Source organism: Macaca mulatta, chromosome 14, assembly GCF_049350105.2.
Source record: "Macaca mulatta isolate MMU2019108-1 chromosome 14, T2T-MMU8v2.0, whole genome shotgun sequence".
NCBI classification, from domain to species: domain Eukaryota; kingdom Metazoa; phylum Chordata; class Mammalia; order Primates; family Cercopithecidae; genus Macaca; species Macaca mulatta.
The window spans coordinates 37157178-37175731 of record NC_133419.1 but is presented as its reverse complement, the minus strand read 5'-3'; the positions used below and the strand labels follow the sequence as shown (position 1 = coordinate 37175731).

General features: G+C 37.7%; 2 protein-coding genes across 12 annotated transcripts in view; one reads left to right on the top strand and one right to left on the bottom strand.

The window, feature by feature from the left end:
• KIF18A (kinesin family member 18A) overlaps positions 1-4483 on the bottom strand; it is an 85118-nt gene extending 80635 nt beyond the window's left edge. The window contains exon 1 of one of the 3 annotated variants that reach the window (XM_001089262.4): positions 4218-4483. The gene's annotated coding sequence lies outside the window, so the exon portion shown is untranslated. Of the gene's footprint in view, positions 1-4132 lie in introns of all 3 variants that reach the window. The other 2 variants (XM_077964819.1, XM_028833549.2) reach the window with 2 other exon arrangements.
• A 34-nt stretch (positions 4484-4517) lies between these two features.
• METTL15 (methyltransferase like 15) overlaps positions 4518-18554 on the top strand; it is a 442005-nt gene continuing 427968 nt past the window's right edge. For 6 of the 9 annotated variants that reach the window (XM_077960438.1, XM_077960436.1, XM_028832545.2 and 3 more), the window contains exons 1-3: positions 4518-4608; positions 6313-6549; positions 9471-9757. In XM_077960438.1, the coding sequence (XP_077816564.1) occupies positions 9488-9757 (270 nt within the window). In that variant the 5' untranslated portion in view covers positions 4518-4608; positions 6313-6549; positions 9471-9487. Of the gene's footprint in view, positions 4622-6312; positions 6550-9470; positions 9758-18554 lie in introns of those variants that run through there. The other 3 variants (XM_028832546.2, XM_077960434.1, NM_001260955.2) reach the window with 2 other exon arrangements.

Below are 18554 nucleotides of genomic sequence, written 5' to 3'. Positions count from 1 at the left end.
GGCATCAAAAAGAAAAAAATAGGAAAGAAATAATGTTCCCAATTTCTTGTTTAGAAAATTAAAGAAATGGGAAGATCATGTTTTATTTTCATCATTGAGTGTGGTTAAAATACTTTATTACTTAGCAAAGCTAATATTCAATTTTCTGGAAGATTCATTTACGTAGAACAGCTCATGCCTCTGTAATGTTTAATGAGGTATTAAAATCTATTTATTCTGAATACTTGCATGGTAATAAGCCAAGTTAAACAGGTCAATTTTTAACTTATATGTAGCTAGTGCTCATCTCAAAGATTTACCCCTAATTATATGCAAGTACAATAATAAATTTAATTCATTGATTGTATGCACTGATACTTTCTTCAAAAGCTTTCAGATCATGATATGTATTGCATGTCATTTACCTGCTCTAAACTATCCAGTGACTTCTCACAATAAGAATAAAACACAAACTCCTTACCATGGCCTATAAATTCCACATATGGCCCTGTCTACGTCTCTGACAATGACTTCTACTGTTGTCTCTCCACTTCATTATTCTGCTTCAGCTGCAATGACTTTCTTAGCATTCCTAAAACACTTCAGTCTTGTTTTGGCCTCCTGGCTTTTGCATTTTTGCTTACTGGTAGGCATTACCTCCAGATATTTGCAAATTGTAATCCCTCACTTCATTTTTCAGGTCTCTGTTCAAATGCCACTTTACAGAGGCTTTCCCTAAAGAATCTATCCAAAAGTGTCACCCTGCCTTTGCCTCTCCAATCCCTTACCAGGTTTATTTTTCTTCCTCGAATTTAGCAGTAATTGGAAAGTATATATTATCGGGTTACATATTTATTGCTTGTTTCCCCTCTAGAATGTAAGCACTTGAGAGCACAGAGTTCATCTGTACACTAGCACCTAGGACACTGCTTGTCAAATATTTAGGACCCAATATATACTTGTTGAATAAATGAATGAATAAACCAATACAGATTTAATAGACTTATAGCATGTTACCATTTGTATTTTTAAAAGATACATATGTATATGCATGGTCATTCCCAGAAAGGTACACAAGAAATTGGTAATACCACTTTCCCCGTGGAGGGAAATATGAAGGTCTGAGTGAGAGACAGGTTTATTTTCCATTTCATACTCAAAACAGACAAACAACAACAACAAAACCACTATTAAAATTTACCTTAATCACAACATTTCATTTAGTAACAATAAGTTATATTTTCTATTGAGCTCATATCCCACAAATAGAAATGTACTAAACAATTGACATACTCTTACTAAATCCTCATAACAACCCTATGACATAAACACTGTACTGTCATTCCTATTTTATTAAGGGAGAAAGTGTAGTACAGAGAAATTAACTGGCTAAAGTCACACAACTAAGGAAGCACATGACATGGGATTTGAACTCAGACTGACTGAATCTAAAGGCCAAGTACTTAATCACTACTCTCCCTCATGTAAATATATAACACTCAGAAATTTTATTATGGAAGTTAAAAATATATATTGCTTATTTTTTTTAGAAATTTTAAAACATTTAATTGGCAAAGATTGTATATAATCAAGATGTACAGTACAATGTGATGATCTCATATGCTTACACATTATGTAATGATTACCTCAATTAAATTAATACATCTATCACCATTCATACTGTACATTAAATGCCATGAACTTATTTATCTTATAACTTAAAGTGTACCCTTTGACCAAAATCTCCCTATTTCCCCCAAAACTCAGCTTCTGGTACTACTCTCTTATCTTTGCTTACTTTTGATAGAAACCTCAGGGCCTGACATAGGAGCTCTTGAATGTTAAAATAAAACTGATTATGATTTCTCTGTACTTGTCAGGTATCACACAGTGGCCATTCTCAATAAGTATGCTTTTATATAACAATGCTTAGATTAGGTTGATACGGTGATAATTATTAATAATGAACAACAATGCTTATCATTTGAGTACATACACTCTGTGTCAGGCATTATAGTAAACACTTGACATTTGTCATTGCATTCAATCCTTGTAATAATCACGTAAGGTTGTATCATTTCCATTTTACAAAAACAAAGACTTAGCCTTAGGATAAGTAACTTTTCCAAGATGACATAACAAGTGGGGAACCAAATGTCAAATATAAGTCAATTAGGTCAAAGATTCACCCCTAATTTTATGAAAGTATTATAATAAATTTAATTCATTGATTGTATTCACTGATACTTTCATCAAAAGCATTCAGATCATATGATGCATCATATGGCATTCATCTGTTCTAAAGTCTCCAATGACTTCTCACCATAAGAATAAAACACAAACTCCTCACCAGGTACAAATCCAAAGTCCATGTTCTTAACAACTAGGTTCTACTGGAACCAGAAGAGAATGCTTCCAAACAGTGATACAGAAGTAGAGTGACAGTTACGATATATTAAATACAAACTCAAACCTGAATTAGATTCAGATTCAACAAACACTGTATAGGACTGAAAACGATACTCAACATTATCATCTACAGTCTTCATCCATCTTAAAGCTATCTTTGGAATATCAGTCTTGGGGGCACTACTACCACTAACTTACAACCATCAGGGAAGAATAAAAAGTTCAACTGGAGGGAAGGCCGGCATTGACAGCTGAGCTATTTTTTTTTTCCTCTTAGTTTTCACAGTTGTCAGCAAAAAAAAAAAAAAAAAAAAAAAAAAAAAGTCATTTTTATTGTGTCCCTTAATTGGAGTATTTCTATGATGTGACAAGATGCACTTTTAATATAAAAATATTATGTATTTGTAAATACTTTTCAACAACATTAGAGGAAGGGCTGGGTGCCCTGCCTCACACCTGTAATTCCTGCACTTAGGGAGGTCGAGGCGGGCAGATGGCTTGAAGTCAGGAGTCCGAGACCAGCCTGGCCAACATAGTGAATCCCCGTCTCTACCAAAGATACAAAAATTAGCCAAGTGTGGTGGCAAATGCCTGTAATCCCAGCTACTCGGGAGGCTGAGGCACGAGAATTGCTTGAACCCGGGAGGTGGAGGTTGCAGTGAGCGGCGATCACGCCATTGCACTCCAGCCTGGGTCACAGAGAGAGACTTCGTCTCAAATAAATGAATAAATAATAGAAGAGAGATTAATTACTACCAATAAAGGCAGATAATCTTTAAAAATTTTTTTCTTTGTGATTGTGCTTTGTAGATAATCTTTATTTATTGAAATAGTTCTTACAAAATAATACGAACTTAATAAGAAGCACTATCTAGTCATTGGATATCACAGTCTCTAGCACCAAAGTTTATAAAAACCTTCCAAAAACGAAATAGGAGGTTAGATGTGGTGGAATGACACTAACAATTAAAATCTGTAGTGTGCCTAAATTTCTACCTAATTATTCCATAATCTAAACTATATATTATACCACAAAATCAGTCCGTTCTGGTCAAATACTCTCTTCTCATATAATAAACAGTAGTCAGTCGTGGCTTCTCTGTAACTGAGAGACTAATGAGCTCCTAAAAAAAAAAAAAAAAAAAAAAAAAAAGTCCCGCGGAAACCAAGAACAGACTATAGGACGGATTCTATGTTTACAGTTTAATTTCATTTGCAGAACATTTGCCAAACACTATCTCTTCCGTACCTCATCTGATCCTCGGCAATCCCGTTAGGCAGAGCGAGTTTTATCTTGATGCTACCTACAACTGGGGCTCGGGAGGGGTTCCCGATTGACCAGTGCAAGACTAACAGTTAAAGCTCGTCAGACAAAACTTTTATGCAGTGATGAACAAAAACTCCTCGTTTGATAGGTAACCCAGGGGTACGCTTATATGCGCATCTGAAAGGAAACAGCCCGATTTTGGAGTCCGGAAAAAAGCTGACGCTGCAACGTGCTGGACAGTTAAAGTTCTCTGCCAAAGTCTGGGAAAGGGGCCAAGATGCCCTTTAAAAGTTAAGACCTTCCTCTCAGAACTTAAGAAAGGAGATCCCTGCCCTTCCAGCTGAGCAGTGGAGTATTACGGTCAAGCAGTGCTGTGCTTTTAGCAGGTTCTGAATCCCTTTTTCCTTTCACTTTCTCCACAGGGACCCTGATCCCCCACCCACCCCTCAACGCTTCTGTGTTTGTCAAGAAGCCCACCTAGTCTTCTAGACCTGAAGCGGCAGGATCCTCCGTTCCCAATAATACAGGTCACCAAAAGCAGTGTCCCAGAGTCCAGTTTTACCTTCATGTGCCTCTCACTCACTTCAGGCCCAGGCCAGCATACCGCAACCACTTCACTTTAATGTCCGCCTCCCGGCGCTTCAGACTCAACCACAATATTCAAACCCAAGCCACCTTCCTCAGCGCCTCGTTTCATTGGCTGCCGCCCGCGTGATGTCATCACGTCGGACGCTGTCACGGCTCGCGGCAGCTTGCCGCCAAGAAGCTGAGCCTGGCGGCGCTGGGGAAGCGCTTCGCTTTCTCGTCACCGTGGCAACGCTCGAGGCCGTTTCCGGAGGCGGTGGCCAAAGTGGGCGGGGCTAGACCGGAGCTGCCTGTGGGAGGCAGTTACTTGAGATCACCAGGCCTTCTCTGGACCGGCGGGTGCGGGGCTCGGTCCCAGAGTACAGGGTGTGAGTGAGACTGGTGCGGGCAGGGGTTGGCCTATTCCCTCTGCTAGGGGGAGAGGTGGAGTTTGGGTGTGGATTAATGGGTTCTGGGTGTTTATTTTCTTTTCTCTGAGTAGTGAGGCCTCCAGGAAGTTGTAGGGACCTGTTCCTTCCAGACATATTCATATGGGCCAAAATGTGGGGTCTCTTCACCTGGAGATCTTTTGGGTTGAGGCCTCAGGCTTCATTTCTCAGGACTTCCAGGCCTACTCCCATTAGTACTGACTGTGAAACTATTTTCTGTTTGGTTGCTTTTTACATTCTCTGTCTAATGATGGCATAACAATTTATTTAAAGATTTTGGCTTGGTTTGTTATTAGGTGAAGTGATTTTTTTTAAGTCCCAGGTTACAGATATTATTTAAGAATATATACTTTAAAAAGAGAGAAAATACCTGGAACAAATGGGAAATATGTTTGCTAAAATAACTTTGGCAGGTTATTTTTAATAACAGTATCTGAATTTCATGGTTCTATATATTACTGTTATTGTATCTATTCATTTAGCAATTATTTAGATTTTAGACACACAATAGTATACAATAGAATCAAACTTTCTTCCATCTTGGAGCTTATATTCTGTTGATTCAATATCACTTTATAAATAGGATGACTCTTATCCATGCAGAGCATTATAAATGCAACAATGTATGGAAACCTCTGTATTATGGACATTTATTTCCTGTTGAGGAAAATCGGGAGTATTGTGTATTGTATATGATGCATGTTATATTATTCTTTCTGATCACTAGACAGGATCAATAAAGCTACTACTTATTTTTGGCTGTATTATGTGTATCTTAGCTAATGAAATGGTTATTTGTGTGCTGCTGGGCTTGGTAATAAAATCGAGATGTCTTTATTTCCAGTAAGAACTCACTGTGTAGTACTTTATGTTTTGACTTCCCAGGTATTTTATTTGTCCCTTTACATATGGTCTCTCATTTAATTCTCAAAACAGCCTATGAGATGTAGGTACTGTTATTTTAATTTTTCTGAGAGAAAACTGAAGTTTTCAGAAAATCCCTAACACAAAATTTTGTCTTGAACTATACAGGCAAGGCAATTCAGAATTGAGTCATTTGTCTCTGAGATACTGTCTAGATTAAGTGACATTAAGAGACTATCTTAATCCAGTCTGAAAATATACATATTTTGCCAGTTGCTTGTAAAATTGCATGGATCATTGGTGAAGAATAGAAGTGTTTTAAATTTTGTATTTTTTGACATCCACGTTGTATAAGGTTTATCAGTGCCACATATGTTTTCACACCTAATCCAAGTACTTTAGATTTCAAATTTAGTGTTACACTTGCCATTTAGCAGTGTTCAGATGATGAGGTCCGTATTTTAAAGGAATTGTACATTTGGTTAGAGCAGACAGATTTTGACATTACAATCAATCCCACTACTATGCCACCTTGCTTCTTGTAATTTCTAAACATACAGAGCTAATGAGACAGAAATTCCCACTTTTAGTTAAAAATTGTAGTATAACTGCTGTGTTATCAGAACACAAGTTTAATATACTTTCATTGTAAACCGAAGAGTAGAGATAAGGATAAATTAAAAGTTAGATTTAAAGTTGTTTCGGACCAAAAAATAAAAATGGAAAAAGTAAAAGTGAATTGAAACATGGCAATAGTGAGGTCTTATTTATTTCCCCCAGGAAAGTCGTTTGGAAACCCCAGCGCCAACAGGACCCTTTGGCAGCTGAGGCTGGAAGCAGCGGAACCAAAGGCAGACGGTCCTGAGTTGCTGGGGCGGACGTGGACCCAATCTGTCCGTCCTTGCAAGTTTCCCCCAGGGGCAGGACCTAGACGTGCGGCACATTCAGGTTCTTCAGGACCGTAGTGGTAGTCACTGGCCCAAGTTAGAGGCCAGCTGAGAAGTCTTCCTGCCTCAGGTGAGGAGAAGGTGACCAAGTCCCGGGAACTCTTTTTGGAAACCACCAAACCTTTGGGGGTACTCCACAGGGGTCGCTGGATTCGCCCGGAGCAAAGGATATATACGCCCCTGTCCCCTTTCCCTCTCTTCAGCACGCCTTCAACCTGGGTTTGGAAGTTTCCGAATAGTTTTTCGTCGTCACAGTGTAATTCTCAGGCAGAAGCGTGTATTTTTCTCTTTCCTTAGAACCTCTTTTCACTTTCTCAGTGATTGTGTGCCAGCCGCCACGTCGCGTTTTTGCCCTTAAAAATTACGTTTTCAAACAGGATTTCCTTGCAGGAGAAAATTGACTGCAATGATTATAATTGTTAGAGCCCTTGAGGAAGTATCCTTCATGGGCATCACTCACCTGTGTGTTTTCACAATTAAAAGAGTAATCTGGCCAATTTTGTGCTCTTAACAGCCAAAAGTGAACTTTGCTTGTAGAGAAAAGTTAAATTACTTAACTAGGAGATCACAGAGGCAGCTTTCCTGACTCCCTGCTTCCTTCCTTATGACCAGAGGGAACTTAATCTTCAATCATTTAGGGTGGCTGGCTCCTAGCAGACTGCAGGAGAGCTCTAAGTTGTCTGGTAGGAAACTGGGCTACAAAAGAGAAGAATATAATTTTCTTTAGAGCATACCACTCCCCCACCTTCCATTTTTTAGGGAGGTATTGCAGGAAACAAGAGGAAAATGAACTATTTGTCACCCTTTCTCCAGGTTGACCCAAGTTGGCAGGTAATTAGTTCATAATAAAATATTCAGGCTTTGTGCCTTGACCATAGCTGAATAAACACATAGAAGCTGAATGCAGTAGAAAAAAAATTAAATGCAAGTGATAGCGTTTTTTGTTTGTTTGTTTGTTTTTTTCCCCCGCTACTCTGCTTTTTCCGGTATGGTTCTTACTCTTATGTTAGAATTGATGACACTTCTTTTAGTTATCAAAATCTAGACATATAGGATATGGTTGTTCCAGATTTCACTTTTTAGGCCTATACATTGTACGTTCGTTACTGGGAACCCTGCAGCATACTGTTATTTTTAAGTGGAGCAGAGCCAAGCCATGGGATGTCGGTTCCTTAATAAAATGAATCTAATTTATGAGATATTACAAATATATAGTCAATTTAATTGAAGTACTATTAAATTACATAAGTAGATTAAATAATTCCAGTGGGCTATGTTTATAGCATGGAGATTGAGTTCAGGCTCTGGGGATAGACTGTGTTACAATTTTAGCTTTATGGCTCTCTAGCTATGTAGCCTTTGGCAAATTACTTCTCTGTTTTCCCTATCTATAAAATGGGAATAATAATATTTCAAGAGTTGTGAAAGGATTGAATGAGGTAGTGCACGTAATGTGGTTATAATAGTAAGTGGTGCTTAGTAAGTGCTAAATAAATGTTAGCTATTATTTTGTAAACTGTTAGAAACAATAAGTCAGAGGGTAGTTGAGCTTACTTTTGTAAGCTTTCCGGAAACCTTAGGCATAATTAATAATTTGGCTATTTTGTTGCTGCCAAGCAACCAAAAATCTACTTAGATGACTCATTTTTTTTCCCCCCACATTTTTTCGGTGTCACATTTGCCACACAATTCTGCGGATTATAGCTTTGGTAAAGTTAACATATTCTCAAGGTAACATCTTATTGATGTTATATTATATTTGTATTTCTTTGTGTTTTATTACATGTGATCAGCTTTTCAACGTTTTTAATTTTTTTTTAATTGCAAAAGAAAAGACAGACATATTTAAATGGGATTTATGCTGCTTGTAGTATTTTGAGAACATATGGTTTTTGGTGGGGTCAGTCATACAGGTGAAATTTCCCAAAGTGAGGATTGATAACAATACTAATTCTGTGGAGTCTGGAATTAATTCATTCATTCATTTTCTTCAGAAAACAGTCATTAAGCACTGATATGCATCTTATTTTGTGTATAAAAGGTGTGGGTCATATTCTTAAATAACTAATAACCTGTGAGGAAAGAATAGTGTTAACTGGGTAGTATCAAATGGTGTTTACTGTGGTAGTATCAAAAACTTTGCTTGAAACCAACTGGGTATAAAATGCATGATGTTTTTTCAAAAGGTGTGTTAGTAATATATTTATACAAATCCTTTTTTTCTTCTGCATTTTAAAGAGTTATGGATTGCTTAAGAAAATGGAGCACATATGGTAAATCCAAGGAATATATCAATTATTTATTTTTTGGGTGCAGAGGACAGATAATTAAAGGTAGACATGAAATACCAAAGTGTGCTCAGTTGAGTGTTTATACAGTTACAGTTTAAACTGATGTACACTCCACTGATACAGGGTACAGGGAGATGATCTCATCAGAGAATCAGACTGACAGACTGATTATCTTTTTTTTTTTGGATGTGCATGCGTAGTCTTTTCTCAGGGATAGTCTCTGAAGATGAGAATTTAGCATTGTGAGAAAAACAAATAGAAGAGCTTGAAATAGAAGACCATCTGAACCTAAAATATAATACTTATAATCTGTTCAGTCATCCAGATTACTTTTCAAATAGACAGTTTTAATTCATTGAATCTACTTTTTAGCCTTAATTAAAATTCAAAAAAGTATATTTCATAAAAATGTTGACCTAATAATCAATTTTCATATCCCTAATGGTTGAAATGTTAATGATATTAGAACGTATTAGGCTACATTAAAAATTGTATTTAAATTATGTCTCTGGGTCCTCTTAGGTTCCTTGCTTTGCATATATAAGAAGGGTTTGTTACTTTTACTTGTTTAAGATGTTCGGATCATGAGTCTTAAGTTTTTTTTGATGTACTAAATATTGCATATTAACTTGATTTTCCCCAAGTATTAGAACATTCTTTTAAAAAAATCCAACGATCATGTTTTAATTTTTTTTTCTAGATTTGTTTACCTACAGAATGCTTCGGTATCCGTATTTTTGTAGAATGTATAAAGAATGTCTTTCATGTTGGTTGGCATCTGGCATACCTAATTTAGGTGTCTGGCCAAAGAGAATACATACTACAGCAGAAAAATATGGAGAATATGAAGCCCAGGAGCAAACAGATCAAACTCAAGCCCAGGAGTTACACAGATCTCAAGATAGAGATTTTGAAACTATGGCTAAATTACATATTCCAGTAATGGTGGATGAAGTTGTGCATTGTTTGTCACCACAAAAAGGACAGGTGAGTTGAATTTTTATTTCTTAACACATTTTTTGTTGAGATAAAATTCGCTTATTGTAATATTCATAATTTTAAGGTATACAGTTCAGTGCCCTTTAGTATACAGATGAACCCCAACTTTTGATGGTTGGTGCGGAAGTGATACACGTTCAGTAGAAATTGTACTTTTGAGTACCATACAACCATGCTTTTTTAAAGTTTCAGCACAATATCCATATAAATTACATGAGGTAGTCAATAACTTTATTATAAAATAGGCTTTGTGTTAGTTGATTTTGCCTAACTGTAGGGTAATGTAAGTGTTCTCAGCATGTTTAAGATAGGTTAGGCTAAGCTATGATGTTCAGTAGGTTAAGTACTTAAATGCATTTTTGCCGCATGGTGTTTTCAAGTAATGAAGGGTTTGTCAGGACATAACCCCCATGTAAGTTGAGGAGAATTTGTATTCATAAGCTTATGACCACTGTTTGATTGAGGAATGTGTTTATCACCACAGTAGGAAACCCCAAACCCATTAGTATTCACTCCCCATTGACATCCTTCCCCTAGCCCCTGACAACCACTAAGCTATTTTTTATCTCTATGAATTTGCTTATTCCAGACATTTCATTTAAATGGATTCATAGATAAGTGGCATTTTTTATCTGTGTTCTTTTTACTCAGCATGTTTTCAAGGTTCTTCCATGGTGTTGCATGTATCTGTACTTGGTTCCTTTTTATTGCTGAATCATTGCATTGTATTGATTTGCCACATTTTGTTTATCCATTAACCAAATGATGAGCATTTATATTGTTTCTGCTTTGTGGCTGTTGTGAATAATGCTACTATGAACATTCGTGTACACATTTTCTTTTTTTTTTGAAACGGAGTCTTGCTCTGTCACCCAAGATAGAGTGCAGTGGCATGATGTTGGTTCACTGCAACCTCTGCCTCCTGGGTGCAAGCGATTCTCTTGCCTGAGCCTTCCAAGTAGCTGAGACTATAGGTGCACACTACCGTGGCTGGCTAATTTTTGTATTTTTAGTAGAGATGGGGTTTCACCATGTTGGCCAGGCTGGTCATGAACTCCTGACCTCAGGTGATCCTCCCGCCTTGGCCTCCCAAAGTGTTGTGAATACAGGCGTGAGCCACCATGGCCGGCCTTGTACAAGTTTTGGTATGGACATATGTTTTCAGTTCTCTTGGTTATATATATCTAGGAGTGGAATTCCTCTAGGCTTAACTTTTTGAGGCTGTGAAAAACTGTTTCTCAGAATTGATTAGTTTTGTCAAATGACAGTCTTAAAAGAAAAAGAACGTTACACTGGCTGAATAGTTAGGGTATGAAAACTGAATCCAGCAGAGCTTCTTGAGAATTTTATTTCATAATCCTTTCAGGAATGGCTGGACACAAAGATATGAATCTGAATTCCTGTTCCCTGTTTTCTAAGCCTTGGTTTTCAACTACCCTGAAGTTAGAGTTCCCCAGAGAAACAAAACCAACAGACAGTTGAACCTTGAACAATGTGGGAATTTGGGGTGTTGGCCCCTACAGAGTTGAAAATCCATGTGTAACTTTTGACTCTCCAAAAAATTACTCATAATCTGCTGTTGACCAGAAACCTTACTGGAAACATAAACACATATTTCTTTTTTTCTTTTTCTTTTCTTTTCTTTTTTTTTTTTTTGAGATGGAGTTTCGCTCTTGTTGCCCAGGCGGGGGTGCAATGGCATAATCTCACCTCACTGCAACCTCTGCTTTCCGGGTTCAGTTGATTCTCCTGCCTCAGCCTCCCTAGTAGCCGGGATTACAGGCATGTACCACCACGCCCGGCTAATTTTGTATTTTTAATAGAGATGGGGTTTCTCCATATTGGTCAGGCTGGTCTCAAACTCCTGACCTCAGGTGATCCACCCGCCTTGGCCTCCCAAAGTGCTGAGATTACAGGTGTGAACCAATATACCCTGCCATAAACACATATTTCATATGTTATGTGTATTATATACTGTATTCTTAAAATATAGTAAGCTAGAGAAAATAAAATATTAAGAGAATCATAAGGAAGATAAAATATATTTACTATTTATTAAGTGGAAGTAACTCATCATAGTAGTCTTCATCCTTGTCTTGTTAAGTAGACTGAGGAAGAGGAGGAGGGGTTGGTCTTGCTGTTGCAAGGGTGGTAGAGGCTGAAGAAAATCCACAAATAAGTTGACTTTTGCAGTTCAAACCTGTGTTGTTCGAGGATAAATCGTGTGTGTGTGTGTGTGTATACCCATACACATACACGTATATATATATATGCATGTATACACACACACACACACACAACCCTACCGATTTTGGATTTACCAGTGCTCCACAATCTTCTAAGCCAATTCTTTAACATAAGTCTCTCCCTTTATAGAAAGAGAGGATTAAAGGATTAAATAAGATCTTCGATTATGACCTTAGATCATAATCTAGATATTTAATTTAGATTAAATTAAATAAGGTCTAAGATTATTGTTTAAAGTCATAATCGAAGACCTTATTTAATCCTGCCAGAAATACTGTAAGGTAAGTGTGATCTCTTTAAAGCAATGTAAGAAATACTGGTTGATATAATATTCAAAACATAAAAGCTAGAAACTTTCTGATATGTATATTCATTCACAAGAGAAAAAAGTTTTGTAGATTGTTTTCCATTTTCAAAGATAATTTAATGCTTATATTTCTTAATGTACTGACTTCAGAAATGTGATCCCTTATTCTAACAGGTACTGTTTTTATCTAAATCAGTTATTTTTATATCTCATCTTTCTTCTTTTTCCAACATATTGCTTAGTGGTTAAGAGCAAAGGTTCTGGAACTGGACTGCCTAGGTTCGAAGCTCTTGTCTAGGAAACATGTGCATGTGTGCACACACCCAGCTTTTCTTTTTCCTGAAACTTTTTCATGTTGGATCAGGCAGTTTTCATGAACTAAATTTAAGCTATATGTATAAGGTGTACTACAATGGCTGGATGTTGCTCATACAAAAGCCATCAGGGATATGATGTGGGTTGCTTCGTAAAAATATTGTTTACCTTCTCCTCAGGCAGTATACACAGGCAAATTTACACACAAATACAGCATTCTTTTAAAAAAATTTTTTTAAATTTTAATTGTTCTAGAGAGAGTCTGTCTCTGTTGTTGAAGCTGAAGTACGCTGGTGTGATCATAACTCACTGTAGTCTGGAACTCCTGGGCTCAGGTGATCCTTGCTGTCTCAGCCTCCTGAGTAGCTGGTCCTAGAGGTGTGAGCTGCTGCATCCAGCTAAACCCTGTATTCTTAAATGAATTTATGTGTATAAAGTATTTAGCTCAATGCTGTCATGTAGTGGTACTCCAAATATACATGAAAATGTAAATTAAAGTATTAAATTGGATAAAACTTCTTGTTGAATGTGAGTGACTTCATCAAAATGAAATTCTCTTGGTGTTTTAAAAAAGATCCATAATGCAGGGATAACAATTAAAATCCATAAATAAGTGTGAGTTTTATTTTTATTATTTATTTATTTATTTTAATTATTATTATACTTTTTAAGTTCTGGGGTACATGTGCACAACGTGCAGGTTTGTTACATATGTATACATGTGTTATGTTGGTGTGCTGCACGCATTAACTTGTCATTTACGTTAGGTATATCTCCTAATGCTATCCCTCCTCCCTCCCCGCTCCCCACAATAGGCCCCGCCTTGTGATGTTCCCCTTCCTGTGTCCAAGTGATCTCATTGTTCAATTCCCACCTGTGAGTGAGAACATGCGGTGTTTGGTTTTCTGTTCTTGCGATAGCTTGCTGAGAATGATGGTTTCCAGTTGCATTCATGTCCCTACAAAGGACACGAATTTTTTATGGCTGCATACTATTACATGGTGTTTATGTGCCACATTTTCTTAATCCAGTCTGTCACTGATGGACATTTGGGCTGATTCCAAGTCTTTGCTATTGTGAATAGTGCTGCAATAAACATATGTGTGCATGTGTCTTTATAGCAGCATGATTTATAATCCTTTGGGTATATACCCAGTAATGGGATGGCTGGGTCAAATGGTATTTCTAGTTCTAGATCCTTGAGGAATCGCCACACTGTTTTCCACAATGGTTGAACTAGTTTACAGTCCCACCAACGGTGTAAGAGTGTTCCTGTTTCTCCACATCCTCTCTAGCACCTGTTGTTTTCTATCTTTTTAATGATTGCCATTCTAACTGGTGTGAGATGGTATCTCATTGTGGTTTTGATTTGCATTTCTCTGATGGCCAGTGATGATGAGCATTTTTTCATGTGTCTGTTGGCTGTGTGAATGTCTTCTTTTGAGAAGTGTCTGTTCATATCCTTTGCCCACTTTTTGATGGGATTGTTTGCTTTTTTCTTGTAAATTTGTTTGAGTTCTCTGTAGGTTCTGGATATTAGCCCTTTGTCAGATGAGTAGATTGCAAAAATTTTCTCCCATTCTGTAGGTTGTCTGTTCACTCTGATGGTAGTTTCTTTTGCTGCACAGAAGCTCTTTAGTTTAATTAGATCCCATTTGTCAATTTTGGCTTTTGTTGCCGTTGCTTTTGGTGTTTTAGACGTGAAGTCCTTGCCCATACCTATGTCCTGAATGGTATCACCTAGGTTTTCTTCTAGGGTTTTTCTGGTTTTAGGTCTAACATTTAAGTCTCTAATCCATCTTGAATTAATTTCGTATAAGGAATAAGGAAAGGATCCAGTTTCAGCTTTCTACTTATGGCTAGCCAGTTTTCCCAGCACCATTTATTAAATAGGGAATCCTTTCCCCATTTCTTTTTTTTGTCAGGTTTGTCAAAGATCAGATGGCTGTAGATGTGTGGTATTATTTCTGAGGGCTCTGTTCTGTTCCATTGGTCTATATCTCTGTTTTGGTACCAGTACCATGCTGTTTTGGTTACTGTAGCCTTATAGTATAGTTTGAAGTCAGGTAGCGTGATGCCTCCAGCTTTGTTCTTTTGACTTAGGATTGTCGTGGCAATGCGGGCTCTTTTTTGGTTCCATATGAACTTCAAAGCAGTTTTTTCCTATTCTGTGAAGAAAGTCATTGGTAGCTTAATGGGGATGGCATTGAATCTATAAATTATCTTGGGCAGTATGGCCAATTTCACAATATTGGTTCTTCCCATCCATGAATATGGTATGTTCTTCCATTTGTTTGTGTCCTCTTTTATTTCACTGAGCAGTGGTTTGTAGTGCTCCTTGAAGAGGTCCTTTACATCCGTTGTAAGTTGGATTCCTAGGTATTTTATTCTCTATGAAGCTGTTGTGAATGGGAGTTCATTCATGATTTGGCTCTCTGTTTGTCTGTTACTGGTGTATAAGAATGCTTGTGATTTTTGCACATTGATTTTGTATCCTGAGACTTTGCTGAAGTTTCTTACCAGCTTAAGGAGATTTTGGGCTGAGACAATGGGGTTTTCTAACTATACACTCATGTCATCTGCAAAGAGGGACAATTTGACTTCTTCTTTTCCCAACTGAATAGCCTTGATTTCTTTCTCTTGCCTAGTTACCCTGTCCAGAACTTCCAACACTATGTTGAATAGGAGTGGTGAGAGAGGGCATCCCTGTCTTGTGCCAGTTTTCAAAGGGAATGCTTCCAGTTTTTGTCCATTCAGTATGATACTGGCTGTGGGTTTATCATAAATAGCTCTTATTATTTTGAGATACGTTTCATCAATACCGAATTTATTGGAAGTTTTTATCATGAAGGGCTGTTGAATTTTGTCAAAGGCCTTTTCTGCATCTATTGAGATAATCATGTGGTTTTTGTCTTTGGTTCTGTTTATATGCTGGATTACATTTATTGATTTGTGTATGTGGAACCAGCCCTGCATCCAAGGGATGAAGCCCACCTGATCATGGTGGATAAGCTTTTTGATGTGCTGCTGGATTCAGTTTGCCAGTATTTTATGGAGGATTTTTGCATCGATGTTTATCAGGGATATTTGCCTAAAATTCTCTTTTTTTGTTGTGTCTCTGCCAGGCTTTGGTATCAGGATGATGCTGGCCTCATAAAATGAGTTAGGGAGGATTCCCTCTTTTTCTGTTGATTGGAATAGTTTCTGAAGGAATGGTACCAGCTCCTCCTTATACCTCTCGTAGTATTCAGCTGTGAATCCGTCTGATCCTGGCCTTTTTTTGGTTGGTAGGCTATTAATTATAGCCTCAATTTCAGAGCCTGCTATTGGTCTATTCAGGGATTCAGCTTCTTCCTGGTTTAGTCTTGGGAGAGTGTATGTGTCCAGGAAATTATCCATTACTTTACATTTTCTAGTTTATTTGCGTAGAGGTGTTTATAGTATTCTCTGATGGTAGTTTGTATTTCTGTGGGGTCGGTGGTGATATCCTCTGTATCATTTTTTATTGCATCTATTTGATTCTTCTCTCTTTTCTTCTTTATTAGTGTTGCTAGTGGTCTATCAACTTTGTTGATCTTTTCAAAAAACCAGCTCCTGGATTCATTGATTTTTTGGAGGGTTTTTTGTGCCTCTATCTCCTTCAGTTCTGCTCTGATCTTAGCTATTTCTTGCTGTCTGCTAGCTTTTGAATGTTTGCTCTTGCTTCTCTAGTTCTTTTAATTGTGATGTTAGGGTGTCAATTTTAGATCTTTCCTGCTTTCTCTTGTGGACATTTAGTGCTATAAATTTCCCTCTACACACCGCTTCAAATGTGTCCCAGAGATTCTGGTGTGTTGTGTCTTTGTTCTCATTGGTTTCAGAGAGCATCTTTATTTCTGCCTTCATTTCGTTATGTACCCAGTAGTCATTCAGGAGCACGTTGTTCAGTTTTTATGTAGTAGAGCTGTTTTGATTCAGTTTCTTAGTCCTGAGTTCTAGTTTGATTGCACTGTGGTCTGAGAGACAGTTTGTCAGAATTTCTGTTCTTTTACATTTGCTGAGGAGTGCTTCCAACTATGTGGTCAATTTTGGAGTAAGTGCGATGTGGTGCTGAGAAGAATGTATATTCTGTTAATTTGGAGTGGAGAGTTCTGTAGATGTCTATTAGGTCCCCTTGATGCCAAGTTGAGTTCAATTCCTGGATATCCTTGTTAACTTTCTGTCTCGTTGATCTGTCTAATGTTGACAGTGGGGTGTTAAAGTCTCCCATTATTATTGTATGGGAGTCTAAGTCTCTTTGTAAGTCTCTAAGGACTTGCTTTATGAATCTAGGTGCTCCTGTATTGGGTGCATATGTATTTAGGTTAGTTAGCTCTTCTTGATGAATGGATTCCTTTACCATTTTGTAATGGCCTTCTTTGTCTCTTTTGAGCTTTGATTGTTTCAAGTCTGTTTTGTCAGAGACTAGGATTGCAACCCCTACTTTTTTTGTTTTCCATCTGCTTCGTAGATTTTCCTCCATTCCTTTATTTTGAGCCCATGTGTGTCTCTGCATGTGAGATGGGTCTCCTGAATACAGCAAACGTATGGGTCTTGACTCTTTATCCAATTTGCCAGTCTGTGTCTTTTAATTGGACCATTTAGACCATTTACATTTAAGGTTAATATTGTTATGCGTGAACTTGATCCTGTCATTATAATATTAGCGGTTATTTTGCTTGTTAGTTGATGCAGTTTCTTCCTAGCATAGATGGTCTTTACATTTTGGCATGTTTTTGCAATGGCTGGTACTGGTTGTTCCTTTCCATGTCTAGTGCTTCCTTCAGGATCTCTTGTAGGGCAGGCCTGGTGTTGACAAAATCTCTATGCATTTGCTTGTCTTTAAAGGATTTTATTTCTCCTTCACTTATGAAACTTAGTTTGGCTGGATATGAAATTCTGGGTTGAAAATTCTTTTCTTTAGAAATGTTGAACATTGGCCCCCACTCTCTTCTGGCTTGTAGAGATTCTGCTGAGACATCTGCTATTAGTCTAATGGGCTTCCCTTTGTGTGTAACCTGACCTTTCTCTCTGGCTGCCCTTTACATTTTTTCCTTCATTTCAACTTCAGTTAATCTAACAATTATGTGTCTTGGAGTTGCTCTTCTCGAGGAGTATCTTTGTGGCGTTCTCTGTATTTCCTGAATTTGAATGTTGGCCCACTTTCCTCGTTGGGAAGTTCTCCTGGATGACATCCTTCAGAGTGTTTTCCAATTTGGTTCCATTCTCCCCGTCACTTTCAGGTATACCAATCAGATGTAGATTTGGTCTTTTCACATAATCCCATATTTCTTGGAGGCTTTGTTCATTTCTTTTTACTCTTTTTTCTCTAGACTTCTCTTCTCGCTTCATTTCATTCATTTGATCTTCAGTCACTGATACTCTTTCTTCCAGTTGATCGAGTCAGTTACTGAAGCTTGTACATTTGTCACGTAGTTCTCATGTCATGGTTTTCATCTCTATCTGTTCGTTTATGGACTTCTTTGCATTGATTATTCTAGTTATCCGTTCTTCCATTCTTTTTTCAAGGTTTTTAGTTTGTTTGTGCTGGGTACCTGGTTCCTCCTTTAGCTCTGAGAAGTTTGATCAACTGAAGCCTTCTTCTCTCAACTCGTGAAAGTCATTCTCCATCCAGCTTTGTTCCATTGCTGGTGATGAGCTGCGTTCCTTTGGAGGGGGAGATGCTCTCTGAGTTTTTGAATTTCCAGCTTTTCTGCCCTGCTTTTCCCCCATGTTTGTGGTTTTATCTGCCTTTGGTGTGATGATTGTGACATACTGATGGGTTTTTGGTGTGAGTGTCCTTTCTGTTTGTTAGTTTTCCTTCTAACAGTCAGGACCCTCAGCTGCAGGTCTTCTGGAGTTTGCTTGAGGTCCATTCCAGACCCTGTTTGCCAGCAA